Here is a 19,284-nt window from a genome sequence, read left to right as displayed (position 1 = left end):
TTTGTACGCTGACGTATAGTTGTAAAATAACTCATGTATTTATTGGATTTTGAAACTATTCATTGTTTATTGTATCTAACTATTTCCCTTGTACATTAGTAAGAATGTAAGATTATATCTAGTCCTAGCCGATTTTAGTAATTTTTGGATCCTAAAAGCTAAAATACGTGTAACTTGTGTTCTGCTTATGTAGAATTAACGTATGAACAGAAAAAGCTAAAAGATGAAGTATATATGTATTTTTAATTATTTATATATTTATATTATTTCGTGACTATGATAAAATCATCTATATATATAAATTATTTGATTGTTTGATACATTGAGTATAGTTTAAATTAAATTTTATATAAATATAAATTGTAGGTGTGATTGTTTATATATGGCAGCAAATTAGTCATTTTTTGGTTCTTTGAAGTGTTGAGTAGATAATAAAAAAAAATAAGCAAAACATATGCAAAATATAAGCTAAACATAAGTATAATATATTTATGTATGTGTTTTATAATGTACTATTAGATGTTTGAAAATAAATTGAAAAACCACATGAAATTTGAAAATTTGCAACTACACTAACAAAATTCTAATGTGACAATAAAAAATAGATGGTATGATACTTAAGAGTCTATTTTATGTGTTATTACACATTAGTATTTTTGTAAGTTAATTAAAAATATATTTCGTATAAAATTTTAAAACAAATTCTCAATTTTCATATGTTTTTTCATTTTACTTTCAAATATTAATTAAATAAATAATATAATATTCTATTAATGTAAATAAAAGATTAAGAAATATGAAATCAGAATAATTAATGACAAACAAAATATCATAGATTTTTAAAATAAAAAGCGTAAACACATTTTCAAACTAGTGACACTCGTGGTTCGACCATAATTCATCGTCGGTACAATTCATCAAAGGTTGTGAGTCGGTCAAGACCATGATGAACGTTTATTAACGATAGTTGTAACTTTTTGTTTAACTATTCCTCAATAAGCAACCGAACGAAACATTTATCTACGGAACTCTTACGTTTTATAATCATATGTTTCTCCATAACATGTGTAAAATAGTAATTTTGTTAGTTGTAATCCGGCAAACTCGGGTCTAATAACTTGTCTCCTAAAATCGGATTGAGCTGTACATGAACATCAATACATACTTGTTCTCAATAAGAGTATAGAAAAAATTGGGACTTAATCGGTATATAGTGTAAGATATTGATGAGAGAAGAACACCTTAGTGTTTAGGAAATAGTATATTGACTCTCATGAAAATGATTGTACATAGAGATACACATTTATATAGGGAATGAATTAACATAATTATATAACTAATAGAATCACATAAGATATACACAAATCTCTATAATATATTTATAATATCTTTTTTGATCATAAGGATCTTCTAGATCCTTCTATACGCCCCCTCAAGCTCAAGGGGTGATGAAGCGAAGCGGAAATAACGGCTTGAGATTGACAAGTCGAAGTGTTGACCCGGTCTGGTGATGTTGAGGTGGCTGGCATCAACGATGGTTAGAGAAGGAGATCTGATTTTTTTCTTTTTCCTTTTTTTCTATTTTTTTGTTTTCCTTTTTTTTTTTATATAAAGTGAACGAAAATATAAATTGAGAGATTTTTTTTTAAATAAATAGAAAGAAGTATTATAGATGGCTGAAAACAGTTTTTTGAAGAAGCATAGATGGCTGAAAACGGGAAAATAAGATGTTTTTTTTTCTTTTTTTTAAAAAAATAATTTAAAGAAGCACTATGGCTTGATTAAGTGATTCATAAAAAGTTTGAATAATGAAAACGTTTTTTTTTTTAAACAAAGTAAAAAAAAAGCACTTGGCTTAGATTAGATTCAGAGATCTATGATGAGAGATCTGGAATAAAGAGAAGCTCGAAAGCTTAGATTCAAAGGTTCATGATGAACTTGAATGTGGAAGCACTATGGCTTGATTCAGAGGTCTGTGATGATAGACTTGAATAAAAAGATGCTTGATAGCTTAGATTCAGAGGTTCATGATGAACTTGAATTGAGGAAGCACTTGGCTTAACAGAAAATAAAAAGAACGAGTTTGATCATTAGATCAAAACTCTGGGAGCAAACTTTCTCTGATACCATGTAAGATATTGACGAGAGAAAAACACCTTAGTGTTTAGGAAATAGTATATTAACTCTCATGAGAATGATTGTACATAGAGATACACATTTATATAAGGAATGAATTAACATAATTATCTAACTAATAGAATCACATAAGATAAACACAAATCTCTATAATATATTTATAATATCTTCTTTGATCATAAGGATCTTCTAGATCCTTCTATATATAGCAATACATACCCACCACATGACTAAACTCTCCTGTCCCTTGGGACATCGCTGATAATCGGTTACTCATTATAGTAGTTCAAGGATACAACACCGAATGCATGAAATCTATCTTATCATTTGCCTTATATAATACATGATATACACTGGAGCCATGTATATGTAACCAGAAATAGAATGAGAGATTTGAAGGAAACCTTAGAAGTATAATAGTTTCTCTCCTTTTATTCATTAGCCTTTAGGCTTATATTTATACAAGAGATATAACTTGTCTAACAAGTTCTTTACATATTTAATAATGGTAAATATACTTATTTAACAATAGGAGAATATTACACAAATATTAACTTTCTATTTAACTCGATCTCGTAATCTCCGAGATCTCCTAATACCCTCCCGCAAGCTCATACGTGCTAACACGTATGAGATTGGACGATCATCATCACATCATTCACGGTCTTCATACTCACTATAGAGTCATCAATGGCGTTATACCTCGCCATATGGTCATCGATTTGGTGGAGATTGTGTATCTCCATTGATTTTAAAATCACAAGTTTAAATCGTTCTTCGAACTTCTTGTTCATGAAGAAACTTGTGTAGTGGTCATGGTCAGATTCAGATTTGTCATCCTTGGATCAGCATCGTATCCGTCGGATTCGTCACTTGCCAGTTATCTTCATGGCCCATCTTCTTTCGTAGTAAAAGGTGATACCACATGAAGACTCATACGGAAAACACAATCATGTGCTATTGTGCTCATATCTCTCATGAAAGAGACGAACACATCTTCTTCTTCTTTTTTTTTTTTTTTTTTTTAAACAGTTGAACAAAACTTTTTTTTTTTTTAGTTTTTCAAAAAACAAAAGAACGAAAAGAACTATATTATTGAAGACTTTTTTTTTTTTTTAGAAAAAAACGAATATAGAAAAGGAAATCAAGGAAGTATGTTTGATTCCCCGAAACAAAGAAAACAAGTACGAACAAAGAAACAAAATTAAATTTTTTTTTTTTTGTCTTTTTAAAAAAAAAAAACTGCGGAAGCAAAAGAAAACCCTAATCCATAGGCATAGGATCAAGACTCTGATACCATGATAAATTTGGAGAAACCTTAGAAGTGAAATAGTTTCTCTCATTTTATTCATTAGCCTTTAGGCTTATATTTATACAAGAGATATAACTTGTCTAACAAGTTCTTTACATATTTAATAATGGTAAATATACTTATTTAACAATAGGAGAATATTACACAAATATTAACTTTCTATTTAACTCGATCTCGTAATCTCCGAGATCTCCTAATACAAAAGCTTATCATAAGAACATTTTAATAACTCTAGTATTAAACATCAACCATAAATCAGTTTTTTCATACGCAAAGGTCGCTGGTTTTAAGGAAACAACAGCAGTATTTATTGGATAGATTATTAAATCCAAAAAGAAGATAATTAAAACCAACATATCTTAAAGCTAGAAGACCAACAATATTATTCATTTATTCTTCGATGTAGTCCGTTGTTTCTCACTTGGTCTTCTTGGTGGTGGCGCTGGTGGAGGCGCTCTCGTCGACGTCCTTAGCCGGCATCTTCTCGTCCATGAGAAGAGTGGTCGTCTGTCTTTCAGCTCCAGCGGGAATATTTTGGGCAATCAACAGGAACCTCGCACTCTTCATTACGAACGAGTAACGCATGCCATTGTACACGAACGAGGCCCCTGGGTATTGTCTTTCATATTTACTGGTTGTGACATCGGTTGAGCTTAATCCCGATGAACTATCTTTTTATATTTATTAAATTGTTTAAATTTTTAATTTCTTATAATTTACAAATATGTTAAAACAAAGTTTTGGTATAATACATGACAAAAATTTTAATTGTTAAAATTGACATGTTGCGCAATCACATTAGTTACTAACTTTGAAAACTAAGATTTATAACACATTAATTACATTAATTTCTTATTTTTCTTATATTATGTTAATCACTAATTATAACACATTAAATTTTTTTATACTTTAATCACTTTTCTGTAGAAATTTATTTTTACTATATGATTATAATAAGTAATAATTTTAATTTAATTGCAAATATTTCCTTATTAATTGCACATATTTTCCTATTGAAATTAGTAATTTAATAGATAACTTTCCAGTTAGAAATATTGATATAATAAATTATATTAATTGTAATCCTTTTAGTTTTAGGATTTTTAATTTTCTTATAATTATTAAATAAAATTTTTTTTTTCACACATATCAAATATTATCGATATACTTGACACGTGTCGCGATTTTATGAATTACTAACTTTGAAAACTGAGGTTTATATAATAAAATTTCCAACTAAAAAGTCGTTTTTGTTAATACAATTTAAACTAGGTAACAACCCGCACATAGTGCGGTATAAAATATTTATTTAATTTTCTTACTGTAATTTTTATTTATAAAATCTATTATATTTATGGGTAATTGAAATATTTAAAATTCGATTGTGTAGTATATATGTATAAAAAAATTTGTAAATTTAACATGTGAGAGTTATTGTAATATCAATTTTATATTATTACATCATATGAACAAAGGGTTCTTAAAATTCATTTTAAAGATTTTATGAAAATATAATTTTGGAAAAATATAATGGTAAATAAATGTAAATATTTTTAAAAGCTGATGACAAATAAAGAAAAGAGTGTCCTGAGCTCTGTAATGCTGACACCTCAGTTTTTTTGCCAAAATGTTCCTCTATTAATATATAGGGGATATTAATTTTATATTATTATATCATATGAACAAAGGGTTCTTATAATTCATTTTAAAGATTTTATGAAAATATAATTAAAGGATATAATTAAATTAGAAATATAATATAAAAATTTAATTTTGGGTGTTAATTGTATTTTTGGAAAAATACAATGGTAAATAAATGTAAATATTTTTAAAAGCTGATGACAAATACAGGAAAAAGTGTCCTGAACTATGTAATGCTGACAACTCAGCTTTTTTGCCAAAATGTTCCTCTATTAACATATAGGGGAAATCAATTTTATATTATTATATCATATGAACAAAGGGTTCTTAAAATTTATTTTAAAGATTTTATGAAAATATAATTAAAGGTTATAATTAAGTTAGAAAGATAATATAAAAATTTAATTTTGGGTGTTAATTGTATTTTTGGAAAAATACAATGGTAAATAAATGTAAATATTTTTAAAAGCTGATGACAAATACAGGAAAAAGTGTCCTGAACTATGTAATGCTGACAATTCAGCTTTTTTGCCAAAATGTTCCTCTATTAACATATAGGGGAAATCAATTTTATATTATTATATCATATGAACAAAGGGTTCTTAAAATTTATTTTAAAGATTTTATGAAAATATAATTAAAGGTTATAATTAAGTTAGAAAGATAATATAAAAATTTAATTTTGGGTGTTAATTGTATTTTTGGAAAAATACAATGGTAAATAAATGTAAATATTTTTAAAAGCTGATGACAAATAAAGGAAAGAGTGTCCTGAGCTCTGTAATGCTGACACCTCAGCTTTTTTTGTCAAAATATTCCTTTATTAATATATAGGGGATATCTCATTTTCATTCGGGAGGGCTTTTGTCATTTAGTACATTATTAAAAAAAAGTTTTCAAAAAGTTTTCAAAATTGGTTTTCTCCGATTTGAGTAACACCCAAAATTAAATTTACTATTATAACATTTACTATTCTTCTATTCGCCGAGATTTTGTGTTAGGGACCCTGCACGTACCAGTTCATACGTTGGTGCGAGGGAACGGGACGTTAAGAGGAAGTATTGCTCATCAATGTAATTATACAAATTAAACCTATATAATATGTATGTATGTATCATCATATTGTTATAGATGATTCTAGATTTGTGCCATTAAGTTTTTTATTTGTGAGCATAAATATTACAACTTTTACAAGTGGGGTCAACGGTGTGATGAAAATATGAAAATATAAGGTAACAAATATGACATACAAGGAAAACAAAATATACTACTATAATGCAAAAGAAAATAAACTTATTTTTTTTTTCTAAGACAGCAGACCGCAGAAGGATCCAATTCATCAAAACGTAATTTAGAGCTCTGTGAAAGTAATCTATCAAAAATGGCTCAGCTTCTCTCCCGACTCTCCAACCTCTCTCACCGGAACCATTCGCTCGTAAGCTTCTCCCTTCTCTTCTCTCTCTGTCTTATATATAATTACGGAACAAGTTGCCCTACGTATAGAGAAAAGAATTGAACATTTGGTTTCTTGAACTCTGTTGGTAACTAATTAATTTGGGCAGATTCGTCTGTTTTCATCGTCACGCACCACCAACCCGTATTTGTTACTTGCATGGAATGCGGAAGTCACGGCAAGCGGTGAATACATTGGAGACGTTCTCTTGTTCGACGCCGCTAAGGAAGATATGCTCACCGTAAAGGGGAAAACAGTACCCCAAGAGCTCCTTGATGGGTATGGATTCGGAGCTTCTCATGGATGGGTATTTTACTGTGACCACCATGATCGTTCTGTATGTATCAGCGAAATTTTCAACCCCTTGGCTTCTAAATCAGACCCGAAAATGGTTCCTATGCCTCCCCTTACTGCTCTTAAGACTTGCCAAAACCAAGTCTTTTGGAATGTGGCAATGTCTTCTTCTCCTCCTCCTGATGATCAAGAAGATCAACGTTGGGTTGTTGCCATCAAGTTCTTGGGTAGACAGCTTAGTCTATGCAGTCCCCGTCGTGACCTTCGGTGGACTAATATCTTAACCCCTTTGGACTTCACGGAAAACTCAACCCTGATGTATTCTAAGAGAGACCAAAGGTTCTACTTGCCTGCTCCTGGAGGCCACCACTTGTTCTCCTATGATCTCAACTTTAAAAAAGACATGGCTCCTAACTTCCATAATTTGCAGTTTCGCGACCTTCCGGAGTTGCCTCAATCCGAGTGGGAACTGTTGAATTTGTGTTGTAGGACGGAATATCTTGTGGAGTCGGTCTCCACTGGTGAACATTTTCTCGTCAAATGGTATTTTATTTTATATCTCTACTCTACTAGTATGCATTTTTACACATTGAATTGTTACATTGGCTGAAAACATCCTTGGCTTTTCTTGCTTGCGTTGCGTGCAGGTACGGCCAGAGCTATACTAACGGCAGGCTGGGCTACAGAACGAAGCGGTTCATGGTATTTAGAGAGGTGGAGACGACACAAGGAAGATACATGTGTTACACAGAGGACATTGGAGATATTTGCATCTTCCTTTCAAAGAGCGAGACTTTCTGCGTCGAGGCCAGCTCTTGCCCCGGTCTCCAGCCTAACTCCATCTATTATACAGGTAAGGATTTTGGTATTTACGATCTTACCACCGGAACCTCCCGTTCTTTTCGACCTTTCCCGAGTGCACCAGCCAGTCTCGCGACCCTTTTCTGGCTTCCCCCATTTTCTATCTAGTGGCTATGTCTGGTCAATCCTGTTTTCATATTTTCTAGTTCCTCCGGAACCATACATCTTCAGATATTGAAATGTTTGGGCCTTTGGGGAAATGAGTTTTTTTTTTTGTTTTTACTACAAATGAGTTTTAAGTTAAACTCATGTCAATGAGTCTCTCATGACTATTTTTTTTTTGTTTGATTTCAATATCGCACAGTTTAGACTCTTCAAGAGTGATGTTTTGGAGGTTTAAAGACTTCACTTTTACTTTGCTAAATAATATAACCAATGTTAAACGATCTGGCACTTATGTAATGTAAACATGAAATAGTTTCGTTACTTTAGGCGGCTCTCTGGTAAAAATCAACAACAGAACATCTTGGTAGCATCAAATGGAAGGCGGCTATATGATAAAGGAAGCATATGACAATTCAATTTTTTTGTACTAAGATTGTGTGCTTGTGTTGAACATCCTTTCTACAATTAACTTAGAAGGCAACGTAACTCTTTTCATGAACCAAAGTTATTTAAATCAGTAATTTCCATCACAGTATCAGACACACCATGCATAAGTCCATAAACACCAGTATAATACTTTTGCTATTGGGGGTTTGTAAAAGATGATCAATCAGAAAAATATATTTTTGATAGATAATGGGCATTTATTAGTATTCCAAGCTTACTAAGTGAGAGAAGCTAGAAAATGTAAACATGATTGAACAGACCACAACATAAACACAAGTGAAACAAACACAATAACCATGTAAACTAGATTGAAAACGGTGGAAGCCAGTAAGGAATGGACGGCGGAATCTCTTTCGGTGCACCTTTGATGAGTTCAAAATGACGGGCGCTTTTGGCGGTGAGATCGTAAACAGCAACGCCACGGCCTATATGGTAGATGGAGTTAGGCTTGAGACCAGGGAAAGAGCTAGCCTGGACGCAGAAAGCCTCACTCTTTGAAAGGAAGATGCACATATCTCCAATGTCCTCGGTGTAACACATGTTTCTTCTTCCCTCGTTAGTTTCTTCCTCTCTAAACACCATAAATATCGATAACGGAGACGAGACAGGGGAGTACCTGCATGGACGGACACACACAAACGAGCCAAATTAGGTGTTTCAGTATAAATGTTTTTACATGTTGCATGGTAAGAGGAGAGCAATCTAGTTATACATACCATTTGACGAGGAAAGATTCACCCGAGGGTGACTCCACCCAGTGATCCTCCTTGAGACACGAATCCAAGAGCTCCCATTTGGACTGAGGCAACTCGGGAAGGCTGTGAAACAGCAACTCATAAACCTTTGGGTAGTTTTCCTGGCGGAATAGGAGATCCCATGAGAACATGTAGTTGCCTCCAGGAGCAGGCAAGTTGAACGTTTGATCTCTCTTGGAATACATCAGATTAGAGTTTTGCAAGCTCCCAAAAGGGATTTCGATGTTAGTCCAACGCAGGTCACGACGGGGGCAGCATATACTCAGCTGGTTCCCCAAGAACTGGATACCAACTACCCACTCTTCACCATCATCCTGATCAGGAGGGGAAGAAGACATTGCCACATTCCAGACGTTTTCAGTTTGGCAAGCGTGCAGAGCAGTAAACGGAGGCAGAGGAATCATAGTGGGGTTTGATTTGGAAGCAAATGGGCTGAATAGGTCGCTGATACGTACGGAACGATCCTGCCGGTTGCAGAAAAATCCTCATCCATGGGAAGCTCCCACCATACCGGAGTTAGCGAGCTCTGTGGGTACTGTTTTGTCAGGGACAGTGAGTAACTCTTCCTTGGCCGCATCTAACAAGAGGACGTCTCCGATTGAGACACCGTCCGCATAGTCCTTCTCAGTAACCCTAAACGGCATACAGGGGCTGGTCGAAGAAGAAGATGAAAACAAACGAATGCTCCTCTGCATTTGTGAAGTCAAACAAAACAATACGGAGTATGTAATGTAACCAAAAGCAAAGCGGCATACACGGGCTGGTCGAAAACGATGAAAATAAAGTAACACTCTTGTGCATCTGTGAAGTCAAAATATATACATACATACTTGTCGTAACTAAAAAGCGAATAAAACCTTTCTGGTCTAATTAATTAATTAAGCAGTATAAAGCATCTCATGATATCATTGTTTACATCAAAATATCGATGATGGGAGAAGAAGCTTACGATTGAACGGCTCCTTGGAAAGAGGCTGGAGAGTCGAGAGAGAAGCTGAGACATTTTTGAGAGATTTCACAAAAGGATTGATGAATTGGAATTTCCAGTTGAAGTAATAATGGGGAAATTAGGATTCTAAAAAAGTATAATCTTCCTTGTATGTAAGATTTGTTACCCCATAATAACATTTTGTTATTTAGCTTTTATTCTTTATGATGTAGGATAATGAATTACGGTATTAAACAGCTTCAAATACTGTCTGTCAAAAATTCATTTTATCTACTCTTTAATATTTCAGAAGTACATTATACAAATAACTTATGATGTATTTTTTTTTTCCCTTTTTTTTTTTCTAAAAAACTTACGATGTATTTACAGTCAAATGTCATTACATATATTGGTTTCAAATAACAAATTAATCATTAAAGTTAAAAATGTTGAATTCTATTTTATATTATTTATTTTAAATTTAAAAACGAAAATATATTACTATCCTCCAAAAAAAAATGAATAACCAGTCAAAATGAACACATAAGATTTGATATTTAAGTTACCATATTAATTTTCTTATTAATCATTATACTTTACCAATCATTTTATTTTGTGAAACAAATAAATTATCATATTATCCATTTTGATAATAACAAATATATTTTTTTCGCATATGCCACAATTTGAAATTAGAAAATAAATATAAATTGTTCAATCTATGAAGAACAAATTGTAATGGATCAAAATTCAAACTTTAGTAATATAATTCTTTTAAACAAAAATATATACAAAAACAAATTTGACTGAGTAACAGATCATAATTTGAAAAATTATATTCAGTTTCATACATTATTTTCATTTGAAATGTATAATTTGATATACTATAATAATTTTTTTATAAATTTTAATCTGGAACATTTAAAAATAGTTTAATTTTATATTTTTAAAGAATTATAAAATTAGTTTAATAGATCAAAAAGTTAAAAATTAAAAATACACTATTTTGATTTGCTATAGCACGGTCATAATATATTACCATAATATGAAAGAATTAGAAAAAATCCAAGTAGATAATGAATATTTAGACATATTAATTAAAAGTTTAAAATAACAAAAAGATGTTATATGGCTTAATGATTTTGAAATGGTATTAATAAAAATTTAAATTATCATCAATATGACGTTTGAATCTATATACTTATTTAAGCAACCTTTTAAACAAATAACTTTACTCCATGTAAAATATTACATAAAATGCCACTGTATTTTAATACAAAATATAATAACAGAATCTTAATATTAATTTGTTGTAACCTGAAAATGATTATCCAAAAAAATAGTAATTATTAATTTATTAGATTACAAGAAATCATTAATAAAATAATTTCGAAATTATTTAATATAATATTAATAAAATTATTTCGAAATTATGTAATAAAATAATTAAACAGATTCTATTTATTGTTTCAGAAATCTTAGGAAAAAATAACAAACTATTTAGAAAATTATAAAACTTAAATTTATTTATAAAACTAAGATTAAATATTTACATATCTAAATCATTTAATAATAACAAATATATATTAAAATTAGGATACAACATTGTTTATATTTTTAAAATATATCTATATACTTATTTAAGCTATGTTGTTAAAAATTCAACTAGTTCTGATGTGACATATTACGAAAATGCTATTATATTTTAATTATTCTAATAACTAACAAAAGAAAAGTTTAGATTTGTTTACAAAATAATAAAACTCTATTTATTGTTTCATAAATCTTAAGAAATAATAACAAACTATTTAATTGGCTAAAACTTAATTGTTTATACACAATATTCACTATATAAACAATACTAAGTGTATAATATTGATAATATACATAACCTAATTGTATTTTTCGCCTATAAAATTAATATACAACATGTTATACCAATAACTTCAATTTGTAAATTTGGTATATTAAGATCTCTAAACACGATCACATCAATTTGTAATACCAAATCACGGGTCAATACATGTTTTGTTGGATTTTTTTGGCTTTACCGAATGTATAATTAACAAATTTGATATTGCACCAAACCAAAATAGTAGTACCAACTACGGGTCGAAATCAGAGTATGACCTTAAGTAAATTAAATATATGATTTTATAAAATGTATAGAATTAATAAATTTTTTACTATTATTTTGTAACAACAAATCCAAATTTACATAAATATTTTCTCATGCTGGTAACATTATTCTACAAAATATTAACATGTATTTATGAGTCGGGTAATAAAACAGGTAATGAGACGGGTAACGAGACGCTCAAAAATTAAATTAATATCCGATACTCGATCATTATTCATGGATAATATAATTATTATACCCTTCTCTCGACCCTAAAGCTGCGGATACCTTCGGGACGGATACAAACCAAAAAACGGATTCAATACGGATATCGGTAGTAGTTTCCAGACCTACCTATTAGTAGTTTAATATGAATCAAAATTCACCATATAGTACTATATTATATAACATATAAATGAACGATACAACATAAACATAATATTAACAAATAACAAAATAAAAAAAATTCTCCGCTCTACCAACATGGGTTATTATCTAGTAAAAGGTTAATTTCTCATATTACTATTTTAACGCCATCAATATATTAGATTGAGTGAAACAAAAATTAGTATCATATATATTACTAGTTAAATCCTCTTATTGCTAATTTTACTAGTTAATTACTACTTAATTACTACTTAATTAAAAATCACAGTTTGTACTAGCTAGTTAATTAAATTCTCATATTAATAGTCAAAATGAATGAAAACAAACGAATGCTCCTTTGCATCTGTGAAGTCAAAATCTTGTTGTAACCAAAAGCAAATAACCTTTTTCTCTAATAATGATTCTTAATGAACAAAGCGTCTCGTGATGTCATTATTTACATCGAAAAGTTCAATATTCTTTAGTTATAAACCCCCAACCAATTAATACTTGACAATTCAAATCTTGAATCATGGGAGAAGAAGCTTACGAGTGAATGGCACCGGGGAAAGAGGTTGGAGAGTCGTCGAGAGAGAAGCTGAGACATTTTAGAGAAACTTCACAAAAGACACTCTAAAATTATGTTGATGAATTGGAATCTGCGGTCGAAGTGAAAGAGGGAAAATTAGGATTCTTGTCATATATAGTCGTTGGTCACAAGAAAGAAATAAAGCTGTTTCTTTTTTCTTTTTTTGTGCACCGAAATAAACCTGTTTTTATTTCCTTTTTTTAAGGGTCAAACACATGTCTGATCGTCTTTTGATTGCCATATTTCAATCACACCACTGATAACATCAACATCAGAATATCAACACACTCGCAACTTTAACAAGAAAATGCAATAGAATGCAGAACTTTTACCCGCCACCTAAAACGAGACTTATTGATCTGCTTCATATATTGCAGACTTGATGAATTGGTTTTTCTTCAAACACCAAACCCTCTGATTGAAAGAGACATTTTGTCTGGATTGAAGACTGCATTTGTGTATATGTGTTTAGTTCTTTATTTGTGAAATAGACGTACCGTCCAAAATTTAAGATATCAGAAGTTGTAGATTGTGAAATGGTGTCGCCTCTGCCAGCAGCTTCATCGGATAAGAAGATCTTGATGCAACAACCTGCAACTTATGTGCATAAACTCTTCTAAACCTGCAACAACGTGTAACTTTGCCAAAGACACAATTGTGGCTGCCCTTGCATCGCCATCGGTGACACAGAGAAAAGAAAGCTTTTCTAAATTCCCACCAAATTGCAAAGCTCTGAAACTTCATTATGTATCTTCTGTGACTGACTCCACACAGTGTAAACTCTTTTTGAATCAACATTCTTCGCCATGTATTGATCAAAAAGACTGTCTATGTCAACGTTCCCACAAATTTCCATCACTGTTTTGATTAAGGAAACCTGCCACTGCACCTCTCATCCTTTCAGTGGCAAATCCTGATTGTGAATTATCAGTGCCAAGATCCAAAGGTAGATCATGTCTGTTTATCCACGTTAGAAGCCAATGGTGGGTGAAATGGTGTTGCTGCAATCTGTTGATCCCATTGATGATGACTGTCTAATTTGCTTAGACTCCCCATTTAAACTTAATTCTCCAAGACTTAGCATACTGCATTTGTTTCTTCTTACTTGTTATTCTTAGTCTTACAGACATAAGAACAAACCGTTGGTTTGCATTGTGAATGTCAGTAGAACCTGTTGAATTCTGAAACAAAGCATCCACACCAGAGACATCCAAAACATGTAACAACTCCCCTTTCTGAACCATTCCAAGCATCAACGGGCGCAATATGTGAGAGAAATTGATTGTTCTTCAAGACTGCAGCTGTCAAATCTGCAAGAGCGTGTCGTGAAGTAGCATGACAGAAATATTCTTTTCGTGGAACCAAATCAAGCTCAGAGTTATCATTCTTCTCCTTAGGTGCATCTCAGAATCAGAAACTAGTAGTGGTATCGATGGAGGCTTGACCTCGCTATGTATTGATCAAAAAGACTGTCTATGTCAACTCTTATTTATTATAGCTTAAACCGCCTCCTAGGTTCTTCTTAGCATCCTAAGCAACTTGCTTTATCATCTTCTGATGTAGATTGAACATTAGTATTATGACGATTAGAGAAAGTTGTTATCAATGGGTGTGATTGTAATGGCAAAAATAAAAGTTGCAAGATTCACCAGTTCTGCATTCTATTGCATATATATGTCTTGTTGGAGTTGCAAGAGTCTTGTTATTTCTGTTGTAGATGTTTATTCTTAATGTTATTGAAAGAACTGCTTCTAGTCATGTACACGATCATGTGTATATACGATCAGATAAAAGTGTGATATCAGTGGTGTGACTGAAATAATGGCAATCACATGTACACGATCGCTTCTTATATTTCTGTCTTGTGTTGCATTTATCTTGTTAAAATCTCAAAATTGTGATAATACTCTCATGTAGAATGTTGGATAATTCCAACTTGTGGAAGAAGCTATCTCCTAGGAAGTTGCCAAAAGAGATAGAATAGGAAAAGGAAAAGTTCCTAAGATTAATAAATTGTAATATGTTAATTCTAATAGGTTTAGGAAAATAAGAAACTTATAAATATAAGAGTCTAAGGAGAGGTGTTCCATAAGACTTGAGAGAGAGATTTAGTTTTTGAGAGAGTTTTCTAAATCAATAATATAAGAGAGGTGTTCTTATATCTTCAAGTTCTTTTGTTCTTAGATTTGGTATCAGAGCTAAGGTTGTAGCTCAGATCAAGGTTGTGAAGGAGAAGCTGTTCATAACCAAGTATGGGGGACGACTCAATTTCGTTGCCGCGAACCAAGGACCTTGGATCACATCCATCCAATGTCCGATGTTAACATCGACAAACTATACCGTTTGGTCGATGCGTATGAGAATCACGCTTCGAGTTAGCGAGGTGTGGGAGACTATTGATCCTGGATCCACCGATCAGAAGATGAACGACGTTGCAACTGCTCTACTGTTCCAATCCATCCCCGAGTCACTCATCCTGCAAGTTGGAGATCAAGGTTTGGCTAAATCCCTATGGGAAGCCATACGAGCACGTCACCAAGGTGCGGAACGTGTGAAGGAAGCAAGGCTTCAAACCCTACTTGCAGATCTTGATCGAGTAACGATGAATGATACCGACTCCGTTGATGACTTTGCTGGCAAGATCTCAGGCCTAGCATCGCAGTCAGCTTCTTTGGGAGAGATCATTGACGAATCAAAGTTGGTAAAGAAGTTCTTACAAGGACTCCCAAGACACAAATATATTCATATCGTTGCATCGTTGGAACAAGTCTTAGACTTGAAGAAAACCGGTTTTGGAGACATAGTTGGTCGCATAAAAGCTTATGAAGAGCGTGTAGGGGAGGAGACCCGAAGTGAAGACCAAGCAAAACTTATGTTCTCTAATTCAAACAATCAAGGAAACTACGGTGGATATCAAGGAAACAGAGGAGGCTATAACAGAGGAGGTTATGGTCGAAGAGGAGGCAGTCGAGGAGGATATGGTCGTGGTGGATATGGTCGAGGTGGTTTTGGTCGTGGTAACTACAGTGGAGATAATTCTGGCAGAGGCAGAGGACGAGGAAGGTTCAATGGCCAGAATCGTGGAGGAGAAACTACAGAGCAAGTACAGAACCAGAACCAAAACCAGAATCAAAACCAGAAGAAAGATCTATCCAAAATAATTTGTTGGAGATGCGATAAACCGGGTCACTACGCATCTTCATGTCAAGCGAAAGAAGTTGCACATCAAGAGACAAATTTGAATGAAACTCATGAAGCTGATGCACTTTACGTTCATGAGGTGGTGTTCTTGAAAGAGGATAAGGTGTTTCCCAAGAACTATGACACTAACAATGAGAGTATATGGTATCTTGACAACGGTGCTAGCAACCACATGACGGGAAAGAAAGAATTTTTTTCGAGCTTAGATATGAACATCACAGGGAAGGTTAAGTTTGGTGATGGTTCGTTTGTCAACATTGTTGGAAAGGGATCGATTGTATTTGTGGGAAAAACGGGTGAGAGGCGATCACTCAAGGAGATTTACTATATTCCCGACTTGAAGCACAACATTATCAGTCTAGGACAAGCGACTGAATTTGGATGTGAAGTGAACATGAAGGGAGACATGTTAACTTTAAGCGATCCTGCTGGGCGGTTGTTGGTAAGAGTCACGAGATCTTCAAACCGCTTGTACAAGACGTCAATGGAGGTTGAGTATCCTAAGTGTCTTTATATCCAAGATAATGACACTACTCTAACATGGCATGCACGGCTGGGACATGTAAATGTTGGAGTGATGAACAATATGGTGAGACAGGGAATGGTTGTTGGAATGCCACAATCTGTTCATGAGAAGAATGTGTGCACTGCGTGTTTAGTCGGAAAACAGACCAGAGCTGTGTTTCCTACTGCAACATCCTTTCGAGCAGCTCAAGCTTTGGAGCTGATTCATGGTGATTTGTGTGGACCAATCTCTCCACCGACACCAGCTAACAACCGGTATGTCTTCGTCCTTATTGATGATTTTTCGAGATACATGTGGACAATGCTATTGAAGGAGAAAAGCGAGGCTTTCGATCGGTTTAAAAGGTTTAAGGAAGGAATTGAGAAGCAGACAGGTTTGTCTATCAAAACCTTTCGCACCGATAGGGGAGGAGAGTTCACCTCGCTTGAGTTCAACCGGTTCAATGAAGGAAATGGAGTCTCTAGACATTTAACTGCACCATATACTCCTCAACAAAATGGTGTAGTTGAAAGAAGAAACCGCACATTAATGGAGATGACAAGAAGCTTGCTTAAGGCTATGAATCTGCCGAATGAACTATGGGGAGAGGCCGTACGTCATTCAACATATCTGATTAATCGAGTTCCTACCAAAGCTTTAGCGGGTCAGACTCCATATGAAAGTTTCACGACGAGAAAACCTAACATCGAGCATCTACGAGTGTTTGGCTGTGTTGCTTATGCTAAGATCATTGGACCACATCTTAAGAAGTTAGATGACAGGTCGAGAACTTTGATCAATCTAGGGACAGAACCAGGTTCGAAAGCTTATAGGCTGTATGATCCAGTTACAAGGAAAGTGTTTGTAAGCAGAGATGTCGTGTTCGACGAGACAAAAGTTTGGGATTGGTCGACTGCAGAAAACCAAACCAATGGAGAACCAGGAAGGTTTAAACTATCTCGTGGTGGGTTTGTAGAAGAAGGAAACGAAGAGGAGAACAATCACGATGACAATGTCGAGCATCATGAACCAGAACAAGAACCTGCAAACCAAGAAGAAGAGATAGAAGATGAACAAAACGTGGATCAAGTAGGTGAAACTCAGCAAGTTGTCACCAGATACAGACGTGTTATCAACAAACCTCGATACCTCAATGATTATGTACTACTAGCTGAACTAGAGAGTGAACAACTTCTGCTTACCATAGATGGTGAACCAGAGTCTGTTTCTGAAGCTTTAAGTTTGCAAGAATGGGTTAAAGCGATGAAGGCTGAGCTGGAGTCAATCGCTAGAAATAAAACGTGGGAGCTAGTTGAGAAGCCGGATGGTGTTAAACCAATAGGGTTGAAGTGGGTGTATAAAATCAAGAAGAAAGCGGATGGATCATTGAACAAGTTCAAGGCAAGACTTGTAGCAAAAGGTTATGTACAACAACAAGGAGTAGACTTTGAAGAAGCATTTGCACCTGTAGCACGAATTGAAACTATTCGACTACTCATTGCTATCGCAGCTTCGAAGGGATGGGAGATTCATCACCTTGATGTGAAAACCGCATTCTTGAATGGTGACTTAAACGAGCTGGTTTATGTGTGCCAACCCGAAGGCTTTGTTAAGAGAGGACAAGAGGATCGAGTGTACAGACTACATAAGGCGTTGTATGGTCTACGTCAAGCTCCAAGAGCTTGGAACGTGAAGCTTGATCATGTTCTGAAGAAGATGAGTTTTAAGAGATGCATCAAGGAACCTACTGTGTATCTTAAGAGCGACAAGAATGAAAGACTGGTGGTGGCAATCTACGTTGATGACTTGTTTGTGACAGGAACTTCGCAAAGAGTCATTGATCAGTTCAAAAAGGATATGTCAAGAGAGTTTGAGATGTCAGATCTCGGCAAGTTGACATATTATCTCGGTATTGAAGTAATACAAGGAGCAGATGGGATAAGAATAAAACAAGAAGGTTATGCTCGAGGTATTCTTGTCGATACTAAGATGGATTTGTGCAACTCAGCGCACATACCAATGGAGCCTGGTATGGAGATATCAAAGGCTGAGAAACAACCTGAGATTGATGCCACAAGATATAGAAGAACAATCGGGTGTTTGAGGTATCTGCTTCATACACGACCCGATTTGGCTTTTGCTGTAGGAGTCTTAAGCCGGTATATGCAGAGTCCGAGAGTGGTACACGGACAAGCTCTCAAACATTTGTTAAGGTATGTGAAAGGAACTACCAACTTAGGCTTGTTCTAAAAGCGAGATGGGTTGAGTAAGGTTGTTGGATACAGCGACAGTAGTTACTAGGCTGATATCGATGATGGAAGATGTACTGGAGGTCATGTGTTTTATCTTGGTTCATCATTAATCACTTGGACCTCACAGAAACAACATACAGTGGCGATGTCATCATGTGAAGCAGAGTTTATGGCAGCTACAGAAGCAGCAAAGCAAGCCATATGGTTGAAGGAGCTGCTAAGAGAGATACTTAGTCTAGATAAGAAGATCTTACTAAGGATTGACAACAAGTCAGCCATATCTCTAAGTAAGAATCCAGTGTTTCATGGAAGGAGTAAGC

The 19,284-nt window shown here is 33.9% G+C and overlaps 1 protein-coding gene and 1 pseudogene across 2 annotated transcripts; one reads left to right on the top strand and one right to left on the bottom strand.

The window, feature by feature from the left end:
- The first annotated feature begins 6,341 nt into the window (after nt 1-6,341).
- On the top strand, nt 6,342-8,083 carry LOC104757246 (uncharacterized). Its single transcript, XM_019238920.2, has 3 exons — nt 6,342-6,524; nt 6,652-7,379; nt 7,484-8,083. Exons 1-3 carry the CDS (start codon nt 6,471-6,473, stop codon nt 7,803-7,805), a joined length of 1,104 nt encoding a protein of 367 aa, XP_019094465.1. The 5' UTR covers nt 6,342-6,470; the 3' UTR covers nt 7,806-8,083.
- A 380-nt stretch (nt 8,084-8,463) lies between these two features.
- LOC104759493 (uncharacterized) lies at nt 8,464-10,049 on the bottom strand (annotated as a pseudogene). The gene is made up of 3 exons (XR_015587638.1): nt 9,954-10,049; nt 8,966-9,693; nt 8,464-8,865 (listed from the first exon to the last, which is right to left on the bottom strand). The product of XR_015587638.1 is annotated as an uncharacterized LOC104759493 (transcript).
- Between the last annotated feature and the right edge of the window lie 9,235 nt (nt 10,050-19,284).

This window comes from Camelina sativa, chromosome 17 (assembly GCF_030686135.1).
Source record: "Camelina sativa cultivar CO46 ecotype springtype chromosome 17, ASM3068613v1".
In the NCBI taxonomy this organism is placed as follows: Eukaryota; Viridiplantae; Streptophyta; class Magnoliopsida; order Brassicales; family Brassicaceae; genus Camelina; species Camelina sativa.
Note: the sequence above shows the minus strand (reverse complement) of the source record. Positions and strands in the feature narration are given on the sequence as shown.

Coding starts and splice junctions, on each gene's coding strand:
- LOC104757246 (XM_019238920.2), top strand. CDS start 6,471: ATGGCTCAGCTTCTCTCCCGACTCTCCAACCTCTCTCACCGGAACCAT. Junction 6,525..6,651: donor CTCACCGGAACCATTCGCTC/GTAAGCTTCTCC, acceptor TAATTTGGGCAG/ATTCGTCTGTTTTCATCGTC. Junction 7,380..7,483: donor GAACATTTTCTCGTCAAATG/GTATTTTATTTT, acceptor CGTTGCGTGCAG/GTACGGCCAGAGCTATACTA.